General features: G+C 46.0%; 1 protein-coding gene across 2 annotated transcripts in view; it reads right to left on the minus strand.

The window, feature by feature from the left end:
- GRIA3 (glutamate ionotropic receptor AMPA type subunit 3) overlaps window positions 1-11,907 on the minus strand; it is a 294,601-nt gene extending 282,694 nt beyond the window's left edge. For both annotated transcript variants that reach the window (XM_081567079.1, XM_081567080.1), the window contains exons 1-2: window positions 10,979-11,907; window positions 9,649-9,807 (exon numbers count right to left, since the gene is read on the minus strand). In XM_081567079.1, coding sequence (XP_081423205.1) covers window positions 9,649-9,807; window positions 10,979-11,087 — 268 coding nt within the window. In that variant the 5' untranslated portion in view covers window positions 11,088-11,907. The remainder of the gene's footprint in view (window positions 1-9,648; window positions 9,808-10,978) is intronic.
- Between the last annotated feature and the right edge of the window lie 5,137 nt (window positions 11,908-17,044).

Genomic DNA, 17,044 nt, shown 5'->3' on the forward strand with positions numbered 1-17,044 from the left:
AGAAGGAAAGAAGCACTGTCAAGGCAGATCATTTTCTTGGCTCTGCTTACCATCTCAAAGAACATTTTTGCTTGATTTGTTTACCTCAGACACTGTGACTTGAGGTGAGTCTCTTAGCTCTTTCAAGTCTTGATTTTCCAATCTGAGAGCCCAACTCACTAATGCTTGCATGGGCCAACAGCACCTCACTTACAAAAGTAACCTGTGTAGAAAGTGCCTGGTCAATGCCTGGAGATTAAGGGATGCTCAACAAGTATTCAATATGAATCCACATATCTCTGTTCGCACTACCAGGGCTAATGAAACCAGCGATTCCCAAATCTCATGTGCATTAGAATTACCCATAGAGTTTGTTAGAAAGGCCTATCTTTATATTTTGTGATTCAATATGTCTGAAGTGTGTCCTGGGAATTCATATGTTTAACAAGCATCTCTGGTGATTCTGCTGCAAGTGGGCCAATTGAAGAAATACTGTTTTAAACTAGCCAACAGGTAGTCTTGGAAACAGCAATAAGATATAAGAATGTTTGAGAATATATAACAGGTTCTGGCTAACTGTGGACGTTAGTGGCCTTTCTACCTTAAATTTACCAAAGTGTTCATCTACACAGAAACCCACACCCACATCCACACAATGATTCCTCTGTGGACTGGGTCCTGATCTCTTCAGGTCTCATCTGTTACTGGTAGCCGATCCCTTTCTGGCAAGCAGCAAGGATGAGGGCCCTGACTGCAATGTGTAATTGGCAAGGTAGATCAGTCAAACAGAGATGACTGAACGGGGACTATTTTTGATGGCAACATTTTTTAAACGTTAAAAAAAAAAAAAATCCTCACCACCCCTCATCACAAACTGATTGTACTTCTGAAACTATCTCACAGTAATTACAGGGATCCCAGAGATTGAGGTCATCTATTGCAAGAAGGTGTGATTTGGAGGGTCAAAAACAATCAAATTTTAGTTAATAAAGGACCAGATTTTGATCTATGGAGAAGGTCACATGTTGCAAACTAGGTGTTTAAGTAACTCTTGCTCATCTCTCAGAGTCTCCCACTGCCCCCTAAATGCCCACCATGCACTGGGCACCCCACTCTCTCTGGCAGGTCCCTTGTTCTGGGGTCGCTTTCCTGTCTTGAAAAACCTCCTCTGAGGATCCTGCAAGGTAACAGGTAGTAATCTGATCAAAGAATTACTGTCAAAATAGTAATAGCTGATAATGATTTAACGCATTCCCTACCAGAGATGGCATGCTTGCATTGTAGCACAGGTTTTCAGTGCAGTAACAGAAATAAGTGAATTGCTGGGATTTCAGACTAATGGCAGACTGTTGGGGGGCAATACTGGGGGGTGATAGGGTGCTATTTGATAGTCCTCAAATGACACTGGATAAGCTTTTAATGACTTCCCTGGAACACTCATCAGCTCACATGTGTTAGAAAGTGACACCACTTCCCCACCCTCCCCTCTAGCTCACCTGGCACTAGCCTTGAAAATGGAGTCAATTTTTGAGGCTCTTAGGGAGGCAGGCAGAACTTGGGTTGTGTTGTGCTTCATATTTCTAACCCTGTTGAAGGAAAGTCGGACAGCTGAGGAGCAGATGCTATGTGCCCGCTTCTGGCATGCCTTGACCCCGAGAAGCAAAGTGGAGAGGCAGTTGGAACTGCATGCCAACCTTTGCTCTCTTGGGCAGGTTGTTTCTAAAAGGGACACTTTGGGGTGTGGCAAGAAGCCAAGATACTGTCAGTCTGGCTCATGAGCTACCTCCCGCCTCAGCATGCCTTCCAGTCTCCATTCCAAAGCCCTATGAAAAGCAACTCTTAAGTAGATGCTCTCATCAGACACCTACAGACATGGCTGAAATGAACACAGGGTGGTTAAGAGTATGATAGGGACATCCATGAGTCAGAATGAGCCAACTGTGTCTCTTATAAAGTTTTCTTTGAAAGTCATGTGGGTAAGAGCTTGTCTGGGGGAGCCTTTTTCTGTGGTGATCACAGTCTCCTTGCAAAATGTGGTTTGAGTACCAGCAATATTGGCATCACCTGGGAGCTTGCTAGAAATGCAGATTCTTGGACACTGAAGATCTATTGAATCAGAATCTTCATTTTAACAAGATCCCAGGTGTCTGCTATGCACATGAAAGGTGAGAAGTGCTGTTCTAGACTGAACTGTGCCCCGTAGAGTTAAGGGTCATGACCAGCTGTGTCTCCTTTCCTCATTCTTATCCCCATGCCCCTTCTAAATAAGTACAGATGGTCACATTGATGACAAGTGCTAAAGAAGTAAATGGTAGTTAGCAACTGAGGAGAAGGGAAGTCCAGACAGAGGGCAGTAAACATAGTAAATTATCTACATATGAACCTTCACGTTGTGAAATTTCAAAGGTGTGAACGTATGTTCACATGGCCAATCACGTAAGTTAGTTCATGTGTCTGGTGTACATTGTGACATGTATGTACACTCCACAAGTGGTTGTGCTTTTGTGTACTTTACAGTACTGTGTAGAGTACAGTAGAAGAGTATCCTTATTTCAAGCCCAGGATGTCTGGAAGCAAGTGTAAAAGCAGCTGTGATGTAGTTGCTACTGCTGTACTTTTCAAGATACTGTACTGTAGGTTTAAAAATGTTTTCTTTATTTTTTGTTTGTTGTTTACATATTCTTTGTGTGAAAAGTATTATAAACCTATTACACTACAGTACTGAATAGCTGGTTGCATGAGTGGGGTACCTAGGCTAACTTTGTTGGACTTATGAACAAACTGGGCTTACAAATATATTCTCAGAACAGAGCTCATTCATATGTAGGGGACTTACTGTACTTCTCTGACTATTGTTCAGTCAGAAATCCAGAACAGAGTATTCTGCTTCTTTCCATTGTGTGTGTGTGTGGGGAACCAGAGTGTGCACTTGAGAAAAAGGAAGGGAGAAATGGAGGGAGTGGGGAGGAGACATTGCTCACCTAGGCTTCCAAGTCCCTCCAGAGTTAGATGCTGCCTCGTAATCACTACATTCTGCATGCCACCCCAGGAAAAGAGAGTTTTCAGTCTGAGATCAGCTTCCTCAGCACCTTTCTCCTCTCCTATGGCCTCTCTTTGGAGAAGGCACTGGCACCCCACTCCAGTACTTTTGTCTGGAAAATCCCATGGACGGAGGAGCCTGGTAGGCTGCGGTCCATGGGGTTGCTAAGAATCCGACATGACTGAGCGACTTCACTTTCACTTTTCCCTTTCCTGCCTTAGAGAAGGCAATGGCACCCCACTCCAGTGTTCTTGCCTGGAGGCTCCCAGGGACGGGGGAGCCTGGTGGGCTGCCGTCTATGGGGTCGCACAGAGTCGTACATGACTGAAGCGACTTAGCAGCAGCAGCAGCAGCAGCAGCAGCATGGCCTCCCTCCCCTGCCAGTGCATCCCCTGCCAGGGCCCACGTAGGCACCTTCAGACTCTGCAGCAGCCTCTTTTTGGCTAGTACATCTAAAAAGTTGACATTTTCTAAGAACTATTTTACTGAGGCATGATTAAGATACAAAAAGCTGCACATACGGTCTTCTTTAGGAAGAAACTGAGTCCCTATGACCTTTTGCTGCTTCCCAAATGACCACAAAGGCATTTAAGTTCAACATGATGAAGCTGCACCTCCCCTATGTCTTGGGTGAACTTACACCAAACGTACCACATGCAGGGAGCTTTTTTTTACATATAATTTTTATTGAAGTATAGTTGTTTTATAATGTTGTATTAGTTTCTGCTGTACAGCAAAGTGAATCAGCCAATAAATATACACATATCCCCTTTTTTGGATTCGACTTTGGCCTGTAGAGGTCTTCCCTCACCAGGGGCAGCTGATCTCTGGTTTGGATAGAGTGAACAGCTGCTCTGCACCTCATGTCCAGAAACACTTCTGTTTGAGTAGCTTTCCTTGGAATTGAGGCATTCTGGTTCCCCATTGTCTCTGGTTTTAAAGCAAACACTCCCCAGTTAGGTATATTAACCCTGTATCAGCCACTCTCAGCTTGATTCTTAAATAAGATAAAAAGCTGTCACCCTCAAAGTAGGAGTATGGACCAAGGACAGAGATCTTATGGTTAGAGAAGGAGCATGTGGACTGGAAAAATCTAGAGCAGGAAACAATCCCTGGTATGGTGGGTCAGATCTCTGAATCAGGGGCCAGTGGGACACCAGTGAAAGGGCCTTGGCTGGGCAGGTAGAGCATGAGGAGAAAATAATGGCAAGAGAAGAGGAAGAAGTGAGAAGAGGACAAATTCCATCCATGTGGAACTTCTGCCAAGTACCGACCCCTTTCAGGGGCTGCTGCCCTGGCTCAAGGCTCACCCCACAGACAGGCTGAGGCTATTTGTCAGCTCTCAGACATTTCCCAAGCCTGGAGGGACTACCTTTTGTGTCTGCACAACTCCCACACTCCTGCTGAAAAGTGCCCAGAGCCCCCACCTAGGGTTTTAATTGCACCCTCCTGTGGACATGTCATCTAATTAGACCCAAATCATCAAAGTCAAAGCACCAAAGGAACAAAGTCAAAACTTGACTTTTTTTAATGGGCCAGGTAAAGTATGCAAATAATTTTCCTGACCTTCAGAGACGATGGAAAGTTTTTTGAAAGCTCTTTCAAATATATTTGTGGTCTCAATCTATGAAGTTCAAAGTGGAATCATCAGAATTAGCATATGTATCCCCCCCTCCCTGTGAAGGTATGAATTCTACCTTCTTAAATTCTGGCCCTCTCTAAAAATGCATGCTGTCTTTTAATCCTTTAGCCAATTATATAAAAATAACAAATCTCTTATCCACAAAGGAAGATTAATAATGGTGCCTCAGAAGCTTCATTTATTTTTCCATCCATTAAACTGAAACCAGCCAATCACCGCTGACTACCCATAATAATGAAATTTTTAAAAATACCAGGAGTTAGAAAAAATACAATAACAATCTCAGCCAGCCCCCTCTACTCTCATGGAGTCTTGGTGAGTAGTGAGAGAAAGGCAGAATGAAGGAAACAGACCTCTGATAGAGGCAGAAGTGGCGGATGTGAGAAACTAGTTTCATCTTAAGGAAAAAAAGTTAAAAATGCTGAGAGGAAGAAAAACCATGGCTCTTTTTGCAGTGGCCATAGATGGAGAACAAAGAAGTTTTGTTTCTTCCTTACCCTCAGACCCTTCCTGTCGCCCCCGCTCCACTTAGCAGTTAAACCGGAAGTTGCCTTCCAGGGGCGGTTATACACTTTGCTGGATGCTCATCTTTACAGCCCGCTGATTGCCATCTATTTTTATGGCCCAAATGAAAAGCATCACCTTCCTCCCTCCTCGCCACGTAAAAAATAGATTAAAGAAAAAACATAATAAAGCTTGTGAGAGGGTGACTTAAATCTTTGACCGGCGACATCTTCGTGCTCCAGTGAGCTTATGGAAGTCCAGCCAGCAGACAGAGGGAGAGCTGCTAAGGTGCAAAGATGGGGGAATTGGGGGTGGGAAGTGGAGCTGAAGCAACTGACGCTGGTTAGTGTGTGAAGATCTGTTTGAAGGCAGGTGCCAGGATATCATGGGTCTTCACCCTGCTTCCAAAGATGACGTGTAAAGTGCAAACCAAACAAAACCCACCCAAGAGCAGAGAATAGGATCAGGAGAGACATTTCTTTCCCAAATGGACTTAAACAGTTAAATGGAACCTGACAATTAGAATAATGAGATAATTAGATTGTGACTCTGTGGGCAAGAGACGGAAACCTGTCTCAGCTAAGGACACTTAACTTGGTAGCAAAATGCGCTCAGTTAAAAAGGAGCGTGCTCTCAGTTAGCAGGTATATTTCAAATGGCTCGAAAAAAATTAATGGAATACAAATTTGCAGCTGATGAGGTACATTTCACCAGCCAAAGGGATTTTGCCTGGGGCTCCATTAGAGCCTGCACTCCTAAGTCCCACTCTCAGTCCCCCCATCACTACTGCACCTCCATCAACAGATTTTTATTTAAGCCAAGTGTGTTAAGAGCACAATTCTGTGGTGAATAACCTTTAAGGTTACATTTGCCTTTTCCTTGCCTCTTGCAAACAGTGTGTAATCCACGAGCACATTTGTTGGCTGTAAAGGTGTACAACAGCAATTTTTGCAATGACAGTGCGGAGAGGGAATATGAGATCTGTGTGCTAATGAGCTGACACTGCAGAGGCTGGGGCGATGTAGTGTGGAGTACACTACGAGTGCACAGCAGCAAGACACAGGAGGAGACTTCAAGGGAATCGGAGGCATTTCCTGAGGAACCAGGGCAAGCAAGCCACCCCAAGGGGACCCGGCAGTTCCTGGGTGCTGCCACATTCCCCGAAAGCCTTATAATGATCAAATCTAGTTTTTAAAGAACAGACGTGTGTACAATGTAAAGCATGTGTGTACATCTCTTTTCATGAATACTGACTACGTGTGTAGGGGTACCTGTGTGTGCCTGAAGGCATGTGTCCTGGAATCATACTATTCACACCATCCTTCTTTCTGGGGCTACCTGGCCAAATTGAAAAGAAAGGCAGCAAACTCAGTTAATCCCTGTGAAATAAGAACATGTGCTCCAAATCAGATGAGCCTCTTTGATAAACTTCAATTCACCTCTGAGCTGAGATCCCCAATGAACCACCTTTCAAAGCCAGCGATGCTTTTATTGGCCTCTTAAGATGCGGAATGAAGTTGGAGTCTGTCTTAAGCAAACCTCTTGGAAGTTGTGCAAAAAAAAAAAAAATGGTTGTTGGTGAAGAAGTCTTTAAATAACTGATGCCTGGGATTCATTGCAAGGAAACTCTCTGAATACATTGGAGGAGGAGATATGGAGAGAGAGCAGGGACACATACAGGAGGCATTACCACTTGTTTATTTTTGGCATATTTGTTTGCCTGCATAATACCTGTGTCCTCAAAAGTGTGTGCTGCCCCAAGATTGAGGGCACAGGAAAGATCATGGAAAGAAATCAATTCTAGTGTTAGGGGAAGCTGAAACAAGGAATTCTGAATAGGAAGAGGGGAAAACGTCTTTAAGTTTTGCCATTCTATTCCATATTGAATCAGATAGGAGAGTTGGGTGACCAGATTTGGACTCATCTGGGGTTTTCTCAAATTCTCCCTAGATCTCCAGGGAGGGGCAGGCCAGACGATCCAGGGTTTTTTTGTTTCTGCGCCATAGTGCAATCAATTGTAAGAATGGAACCAGGATCACCTGCCAGTCTCTAGTGCCAAACTAGTATTGTGTGCTGACGTCTGTGTCACGTGATCTTCACTTCGAAGAGAAAAAGGCCAGGCCAAGAAATGAGATCCACCTACAGGGCTTCCCTGGCCCTATGAAACGATTGTGTTCTGCGTTCAGAGACTATCTATTGGAGACAGCTTTGAGATCTGGCCCCCATTCAGTGATTGTGACATTCAGAGAGGACTATTTTGGGGACCAGAGAAGATGAGTTTTCTTCCTCTGTCTTCTGAGCTGTAAAGTCTGAGTGTGCAACAGGCAGCTGGGTACACATCTCTGGTTTCTGGAAATGTCTCCTGTGTGAGTCAGTGTGTGCATATGTGTGGACTTGGCATAACTAAGGGCAAGGTCACCTTTCTGTTTTGTTTTTCCTGTTGCCCAGTGAACCACACCCTTTATCCCACACTTTCAAGCCCCCAGCCATAACCTAGTCTTGTAAGCTTATAAGCTGAAGTGCTGTGGACTTAGGGTAGGGGCTTCTGATCAACTTCTTTTCCTTTCATGGTTGTTCCTTTATTGCCCTGAGAGATAAGTCATTAAGGCAACTCAACACCCAATATGGATGACTTACTGCCTGTTCTCAAACCTGAGCTTTTCTCATGGCAAGGATTATTTCCTGAATGCTCCTTGAGTAGGGTTCTGATGGCCCTGGGCTGGTGAGTGCCAATCTGATTTGCCCATAAAAAATAAGACCAAAACCCTTGGAAATCAGTCATTCCTGAGAAGTCAGTTAGCACTCTTTATCTCAGTCCTCATCAGTGGAAAGGCACTAAAGTGAGTTGAAATAAATGTTATTCATTATTAATAGTAATAAATCCAGGTAGTTTCATGTATTTGGTTTTGAATCTGTTCTAATTGATATTTAGGAAGCTGCATTTGAGATTCAGCCTCTAGACAAGATCACAGTGCTGCAGGATTAAGAGTCAGATGTGTGTTGTAAGTGTGCTATAGAAGACAGGCTGGGATTACCAAAATAAGATGCAAAGTATAGACAGACATTTTGTAACTTTCACACTTAGCTGGAATTAATAAGCTCCTATTTTTGTCAATGTCAGAAAGCCAAAGAATGTCAAATACAGAGCATCTCAGAACATGTTCTTATAAGGATCTGTACCTTCAGAAAATTTTCTTAAAGCTGATAACTGTCACCATTTCTTGCAAAGTACTTCACCTCCATCCCCTTGACCTAAGTCTTCAAATCCAAGGAACCCATGGCCTTGGAGACCCTGTCAACAGTTTTTGGAAATCACATATCCTTTGAGGCAGAAGCATTTGAAGAAAGTCATATACAAAGTTTTACCCAACCAAATACAAATATCATTTCTCCCCTGAAAGAAAATCAAAAGTCAAAAATTCCCAAATACACCAGCCATAACAGCAAAACATATTTTTGCCATCATCACCTTCATTGATGCAAAAACTTTTCATGAAATAAGCTTAGATGAAGAATGATCAGTCTTTCTCATAAAACATTCCAGAAAAACCTGTGTCTAACAGGCTATTAGTCATCTGGGTTCCTGTGGCTTTACTTCTTAAAATGTCCCCTTTCCATGGGAACAATCACAGGGCACAACTAGCTCTTTCAGAAGCAGCTTTGGGGCTGATGAAATTGCTCCCTTTTGATATCCAGTTTCCTGCTGCAACCTCCCCCTTCCACCTTTTGCTCTAAGTTAAGAACTGTGTTGTCCTTAACCATGGGGGCAGGGAGCAAACACCACTAGGGGAGACAGAACAGAGGTAGCTTTTTCCAGAGAGTCCTCTGAGCACTTTTCCCTTCCCTTCAGTTTGCCAGGCGTTCATCACTCGTAATCAGTTTGCAGTCTTATCAGTTCCTATCAGGGCTCTCTCAGTAAGAAAGGTGATATTCTAGGGCAGAAAGAAACCAGGGAGCCCAGCCTGATCTGTCCCTCAAGGTCACTTGTTTGCAGAATTTCTCTTATTTGCCTTCTACATAGTGATTGTCAAATTCAGCTCATTCTTACAGCCAGGTGCTAGCTTTAACAGTCAAGTAATGTACATCCTGAGTTGACTCAATCGAGACGCTTCTTTCTTTAATCCCATCAGAAGAAATTTCCCTGAACAACTATGCTATTTTTTCCTTTTTTTTCCCCCAGCCAAAGGAAAAGAAAGGGGAGGGGGTGGCGGGGGAGGCAGCGCCAGCTTAGCGGGGAGGAAAATGAAAGTTTTGCATCAAACATTATTCACGACAGAGTTTTGTGTACAGCCTTAAGTCCCTCCCTCAGCAGGATCCTCTGGCGTTCATTTATGTCGCGTGAAACCTGAATTGACTCGAGCCCCTCGAATGTCTACTGGGGCAATCAGCCCCCCTCCAGCACGGACAGCAGACCCCAAGTCCCATAAGCGAAATGCAAATGAGGTCCCCAGGTCCCACAAGGAGGAAAAGCAGATCTACTTACAAGCATTAGTCACAGAAAAACTATTGGAAGAATCCAAGTGATCTACGTGGTAATTCAAATGGAAGGGCTTCTCGGTGGTGTTCTGGTTGGTGTTGTATAACTGCACAGCAAAGCGGAAAGCACTGTGCTCCTGCACCGTGTTTCTCATGAAAAGTCCACCTAGAAGCAAAGGGAACTGAGATTTGGCTTATGTCCTCCCCCCGAGGAGCCGTGAGAAATTGGGGAGCACTACAGATGGGCGATACCCTCTCAGTGGTACCCGGGTGCACGACGATGATTTTGATTTTCAACCTGTGTGTCTTTGATGACTCTTGCGAACTCAAATTTTGGCTAAGAGAAACCTAGTTTTCCTTCAGAGAGTCAGAGGAGAGGCTGGGGAAAAGGGGCCATGGGGAAAGAGGGCCGAGGAGCCTGCTTTGGGGGTCGGACGATGGAATCAAGAGTGGGACTTGGTTCTTTCTCAGGCGGTAGCTTCCTGTCCCCTCTTCCCTCATACCTCCCATCTCCACAAGCTGGTTCATCCTTTACTGGCACAAAGGGAAAGGTTGGAGAGAAAAACAATTTCATTTCCCCCTGCTACTCTATCCTGTTCCCCACAGCCCCCTCCACCCCGTGACAATACAGGGGCTGGGTTCTGTAATTGGCAACAATTCGAACTTCTTGACTAGTAAATACAGGCAGAAGCCGAGAGAACTCCCTCCCAGCGCCCGGGAGCCAGACTCCAGACAGACACAGCGGCAATTCATGAATTCGTGGGCTGCGTGACTTCGCCGCTCGCTGGCTCAGCTCCTAGTCTCACCCCTGCCTCTACCCCATCCGCCACCGACCTCGGTGGCTGCCCGGGTCTGGGGGATGCAGAGTGGGTTTCCACTTCCCCCAGCACTAGCCGGTCTCTCGGGACCCGGAGACGCGGGACGGGGCGCCCCGGACCAGGTTACGCGCCCTAGCGCAGCCAGACAGGCGGCATCACCCCGGGACAACTTGCAGCGGCGGCACGCACGCCATGGCAAAGTCCGGGGCAGCGAGCCGAAAAGCCGCGACTCTGCGCCGGGTTGCAGCCTCCCAGCCTCTTGCAGGCGTCCCCGGCTCCGCTCAGCTCGGAAAACCCGGCAGCCTACCCCCAGCCCCAGCCCCAGGAGACCACCTCTCCGGTTCCCGATGCTCCCCAGACCAGCCAGCTCTCTGGGGTTCAGACCCGTGAGATTCCTGCCCGATCCCCATCCCCAGTCCCTTCCCAGGCCATGCAGGACAGGGACCCGGTAGCCGCGCCAGGGCAGCGGGCTCGGGTGCCGGAGAGCCCGGGCCGACCGGCAGACTGGCTCGCGCTTACCTATGCTGATGGTGTTGGGGAATCCTCCGTGAGAATGACCCAAAAGCCCCAGGACTAAAAAGAAGACCGCCCGGAGCACGCTTTGCCCCATTTTCTTCTGCCTGGCCATGCTACGCCTAGAACGAAGCTGACAAGAGCATGGGCGCAACTCGGGAGTCGTCAAAATAATAATAGAAAAAGAAAAAGAATTCGCCGGCTCTTTCACCCCCTCCCCTCAACTTGCTCTCGCTCACTCTTCCTTTTCACCCCACACTAGTCCTCCTCCTCCACCACCTCCTCTCTTCTCTCTCTCTCTCACGCTCCCCCTCTCGCTCCCTCTCGCTCCCAGGCTCTCTCACACCCCCTCCCCGCCCCCCACCTCACTTCTGTCTTCACACCAATCTGGAAGGCGGGTTCATTGGCTGCAAGCTTGGTTCGCCAAAGCGACCTCCCTCCCTATCACTAAGACAGATAGAGAGAGAGAGAGAGAGAGAGAGAGAGAGAGAGAGAGAGAGAATAAAAACACAAAACAAAAATGAAAAAGACAAAACACTAGAAAACAAACCAACAAATCCCCCAAAGAAACAAAAGAGAGAGAGAAAGCGAGAAATAAATTAAAAGAAAATCTGAGACTTTTCTCCCTCAGAAGATGGTGGGTCTAAAGAGGGGAAAAAAGAAGGAAAGAGCGAAAAGGCTCAGCGGTGGTGAATTGGGCTTTTCCAATTGGGCCAGTAGGGGGATATTGATCAAAGTTGATCTGACGTGGAATTAAAGCCGCACACCGCTTAGCTCCACTGCAAACTGCAGCCGCGGACTGCAAAGCCTCGGTGCTGGCGTTTGTCAACATGGGAGACGGAATCGATAGAAATACACCAGTCCTCACGTGGGCCAGCCTTTCAAGCTGCAGCCAGCTTTTTAAAGAAAAGAAGAAAGAAAAGCTGCATTGTCTGTGCGTTTGTGCGTCTGGCTTAAAGCAGAGGGGTCTTGCGAGGGGGAGGGGGGGCGGTGAGTGGTTACTCTGGAGTCTCTGTAGAGACTCGGAGAAGCAGTTCCCATCACAATGCGCCCGAAGACGCTGCGCATGCCTGGGCCATGCCGCTCAGTTTTTACAGCGGAGATCCGAGAAGGAGTGAAGAGCCCCTTCAGCCACCCCCACCCCCACCCCTGCCCCACAGCTCTGGGAGGCGAGTACCTCTCCGGACCCAAGCGGAAAGCCGGGCCTACGGGGGAGGGGGGAGACGGAGGTGCTGGGCAGCGCGGGGCTGACTGCTTGGGAGGATGTAGAAAAGTCTGTGCGTCGAGGTGGTAACTAAAAGGTTAATGGAAAGGACGCTCAGTCCCAACAGTGGAGGAGAGAGGTGTAGGAATGAGTTGGGACATGGTGGCTAGGAGAATTCCATGGACCAGAGGAGCCTGGTTGGCTACAGTCCGTGGGTTCGCAAAGAGTCGGACACGACTGAGTGACTAACACACAGGGATTGGAAGTTAAGGTTGGAGGAAACTGCCCCTAACTGCCTCGCTCCCTTGGTCTTGCCTTTTTACATAGTATCCTAGGCCCCTGAGTGATGACCCCAGAGGCCACCAATTTCCGCCCCCCCCCAACTCCTCTTGTCTAAGAAGAGGAAAGAACCTTGGAAGTAGGCAGTGTAGTCTGGATCTCTGTTGGGGGTGGTCCCCTCCACAACATCCCTTGGACAAACAAACCTCTTAGGCTATAGCTGCCTCTCCATAGCCCCTTTCTCCAGTGGTGAGAAAAAAAGAAGCCTCCTTATCTCCAAAGTCTTTCACACCTACCCCAGCTACTGGGGAAGGGCCGGATTTTGTCCCTCCCCACAACAGCTGTTTTTTTTTTTTTTTTTCATATCCTCTTCTGGTGTACGTGGAAAATGAAACTTCCTGCTAGCCTGAAGCAAACTGGTACACACGGGGCAGAGGATACTAAGGCAGGGCCCCAGGGCCCCAACTGGCACACTGATTATGCCAGAACTTTGGGTTTGATGTGACATATATTGGAACCCAGAACAGAAAGTGTTCAAACCCTTGAGCAACCAGAAAAATAGTTCTAGACTCTTCCCAAATGTCTACCCCATTTTGATAATGTAGAATCTTTTCCTACCCCACCACCCATGGAAATGTATTGTCTCCATTTGGATGGTCCGTGCAAAGAGTGAGGGAGAAACCTGGGAGTCACAGAAGCCTAAAAATGCAAGTAGTTGGGATATTAGGACAAAAGGGTAGCAGAGGTTAGGTTGACTACCCCTTGACAAATGTGGAGCGAAAGACAGCATGGTTCAGGGACATGGACTTAGGAGACAGGTCCAGGTTCGAATCTATATTCCATCATATAGAGGCATTGTGTGACCTTGAGTGACTTTCTTAATCTGAACCCTAGTTCAGACTTTCACCTGCAAAATGGAAATAGAAATGTTTCCTTCCTGATAGAGTGGTTGTAGATTAAATAAGATAGTGGATTAAATGCATCTAATTCAGTGTCTGACTCAAAGAAACCAACAAATGTTTATTTCCAAACTCTCTTCCCTCTTTCTCATCTTTTGATAGTGCCATTTTCTCCCCCAAAGTACCTCATGCAATTGGCCTGCTCTTTCTCTACCATTCTCCAAACCTCAGACTCAGCTACCCAATTTTTGCCAGTGTTCCACATCAGTCTTCCCGTTGTTCCTCCAGAGCCCTAGGAGACAGGACAGGATCTGGTAGATGCATCTGTACTAAGGTTCTAATGGCAGGCAGTGGCAATTTAATATTAAAAATGGCACATTTAGAGAACCTTTACTCTGTGCCAGGCACTATATGTTCCTCCTTTTAGATAACATAGTTGCATTTTAATAGGAGCCTTCAATGCTTTGGCCAAAGAAATAACTCTGATGAGGAGTTTCAGGTTGATTTCGGGTGGATAGACAACATATTTTGGACAGAGGCAGAGTCGGGGGCAGCTTTCAGCACACCTCACTTCACTCCTGAAGGCCTCCAAGTCCCCAGCCCTGCTTGGCTGACACTGAGCATCACTGGATGAAGAGAATTGTGGCCATCTTTAGCCATTTGGCTGGAAGAGTAATGAGGTGGGTCAGTAAGGAAAGATGAGAGGAAGAAAGGCATCTCAGTGCCTCTGAACTTGAAAATTCTCCATTGAATTCATCTCTGTAAATGGCACCCATCCCTTCCATTTTCAGTGTCCCCTCTCCACTACCTTTTTTACTTTCTTTCATCTGCTGCCACTCTTTCAACTTTTCACTGTCAGTGGCAGCTGTTGGCAGAACTGGACTAGTCCCATCTGAGCCAGCAGGGACACAGTGGTGCACTAGGCATATTGCTGTTGGTGGAAAAGCTTGCTTAATATGTGTGAATTCTTTTGCAATTGATCCCTATCCAAGAAAGCAGTGAGACCCTATTTGAACTTCATCTCTGGTTTTCCAATGAGGAGCTAGAGATTGTACTAGCAGCATCATAGCCACCAGAAGTTGCCAACAAAGCCCCCAAACCAGCTCTCCCTCTGTGGTTAAGAGGTATCCCTGCTCCACTCAGGATGACCTGCTAGTCTCAGGACCCAAGGCTGCACTTTTAAATGAGTTCTATGATGCAGTTTAAGCAGCAAGAAAATAATTCATTGCAGTTCTTATTGAGAAGCTGTTCTGTATTCTTTCATGACATAGTTAGTCAGGTGCAGTCACAAGAGGGGACATAGGAAAGGCACAGGAAAACAAATTTTATTATCCTCACAGGTCCTAGAGAAACGTCAATATGCCATACAAGAGGACCACATTGTGGGGTACCCAAGGAATGGGCTCAACCAAGCAAGTGGGGAGATGAGATAGAGACCAGAACAGAGGCCCAGGGGAAAGTACATTTACTGGGGTTCAGAATATACAAGCATACACACACACACACACACACACACACACACACACACATGCAGCCCAGTATGCTGCAGTCCATGGGGTCGCAAGGAGTCGGACACTACTGAGCAACTGGACAACAACAAACATATAAGCAAAAGGGAATTTCATTGGTATATTTTAAGGACATTAGGTGACAGTCAAGGGAGAGCAAGCCTTACCACATTGACACACCTGGTCACCTGGCAGGGGGCTCATGGCCTCATTTTGGGGATGTTGGGGCAGCAAATGAAACATGAAGTTCTAAAATTTATAATACAAAAGTGAAAATAGTGGAGAAGGAAATGGCAACCCACTCCAGTATTCTTGCTTGGGAAATCCCAGAGACAGAGGAGTCTGCTAGGCTACTACAGTCCATGGGGTCCCAAAAGGGTCAGACACAGCTTTGCAACTCAGCAACAACAAACAACAATGGCAGTTCTAGCCAATATATGAGAACACAAAAGTTATAAGGAATTGGGGGCTGGGGCTGAAACAAATGTCCTACTGTTTACAGATGTGGATGTCTATTTAGAAAAACCAAAATAAGCTGCAGGTGAATATTTAAACTTAAAAAAAAAAAAAAAAAACCAAAAAGCAAAAGTGAAAATAAACAGTACTTCCCTGTTGAGATTTCTGTTTCAGAATTGGGATGGGGCACTTGGGTAAGCAAAAAGAAATGTTAGCTTGTGGAATTTGGATATGGAGTCTATATTGTACATTAAACTTCATACTTACTAACTGGATACTTTTCAAATAAGAAAAATAATGATGAAAATCATTCTGATTCCTTAGAAGGAAACTGTTCTACCCTTTATAAAGTTAATGAAACCAAGATACTATATCACTTGCCTTATCTTTCTATAAAGATAATTTTCTCACTGTTTGACTTGAAACTTTGATTTCTTCAACAAACGTTTGACCACTTGCTCTATGATAGGCTCTGCTGCTACTGCTAAGTCACTTCAGTCGTGTCCGACTCTGTGCGACCCCATAGATGGCAGCCCACCAGGCTCCACCGTCCCTGGGATTCTCCAGGCAAGAATACTGGAGTGGGTTGCCATTTCCTTCTCCAGTGCATGAAAGGGAAAAGTGAAAGTGAAGTCGCTCAGTAGTATCCGACTCTTAGCGACCCCATGGACTGTAGCCTACCAGGCTCCTCCATCCATGGGATTTTCCAGGCAAGAGTACTGGAGTGGGATGCCATTGCCTTCTCCGATAGGCTCTGCTAGGCACTGGGAATTTAAGGAAGCAAGATAGTTTCTGGTTTCAGTGAATTTCAAGTTCAGAGAGGAGCAGGTGTATTCATTGAGAATGGCAATCTAACAGGATAAGTGCTGTGAAAACAAAAAGTACCAGCTACCTATGGCAGTATAGAGGAAGGTGTTTAAATGTCTGAAACAAAGTATTGATACTTCCCTTGTCCTCGATTCAATGCCATGCTTCTAAAAAGAGAAGATAGAGCAACATGATTTCTAAGGTCCTATGATTCTATGTTGTTCCTTGTTCAGTAGCTAAGTCATGGCTGACTCTGCGACCCCATGGACAACAGCATGCCAGGCTTGTTCAAACTCATGTCCATTGAGTTGGTGATGCTATCTAACCATCTCATCCTCTGTCGCCCCCTTCCCCTCCTGCCCTCAATCTTTCCCAGCATCAGTGTCTTTTCCAATAAGTGGGCTCTTCCCATCAGGTTGCCAAAGTATTGGAGCTTCAGCATCAGTCCTCCGAATGAATATTCAAGGTTGATTTCCTTTCAGGTCAGTTCAGTCACTCAGTTGTGTCCAACTCTTCGCGACCCCATGGACCACAGCATGCCAGGCCTCCCTGTCCATCACCAACTCCCGGAGTTTACTCAGACCTATATCCATTGAATCAGTGATGCTATCCAACCATCTCATCCTCTGTCATCCCCTTCTCCTCCTGCCTTCAATCTTTCCCAGCATCAGAGTCTTTTCAAATGTGTCAGTTCTTCGCATCAGGTGGCCAAAGTATTGGAATTTCAGCTTCAGCATCAGTCCTTCCAATGAATATTCAGGACTGATTTCCTTTAGGATGGACTGGTTTGATCTCCTTGCAGTCCAAGGGACTCTCAAGAGTCTTCTGCAACACCACAATTCAAAAGCATCAATTCTTCGGCACTCAGCTTTCTTTCTTTTTCTATAAAGAACTCTCACATCCATACATGACTACTGGA

This window comes from Giraffa tippelskirchi, chromosome X (assembly GCF_054371585.1).
Source record: "Giraffa tippelskirchi isolate mGirTip1 chromosome X, T2T-mGirTip1v1.2.pri, whole genome shotgun sequence".
Classification (NCBI taxonomy): Eukaryota; Metazoa; Chordata; class Mammalia; order Artiodactyla; family Giraffidae; genus Giraffa; species Giraffa tippelskirchi.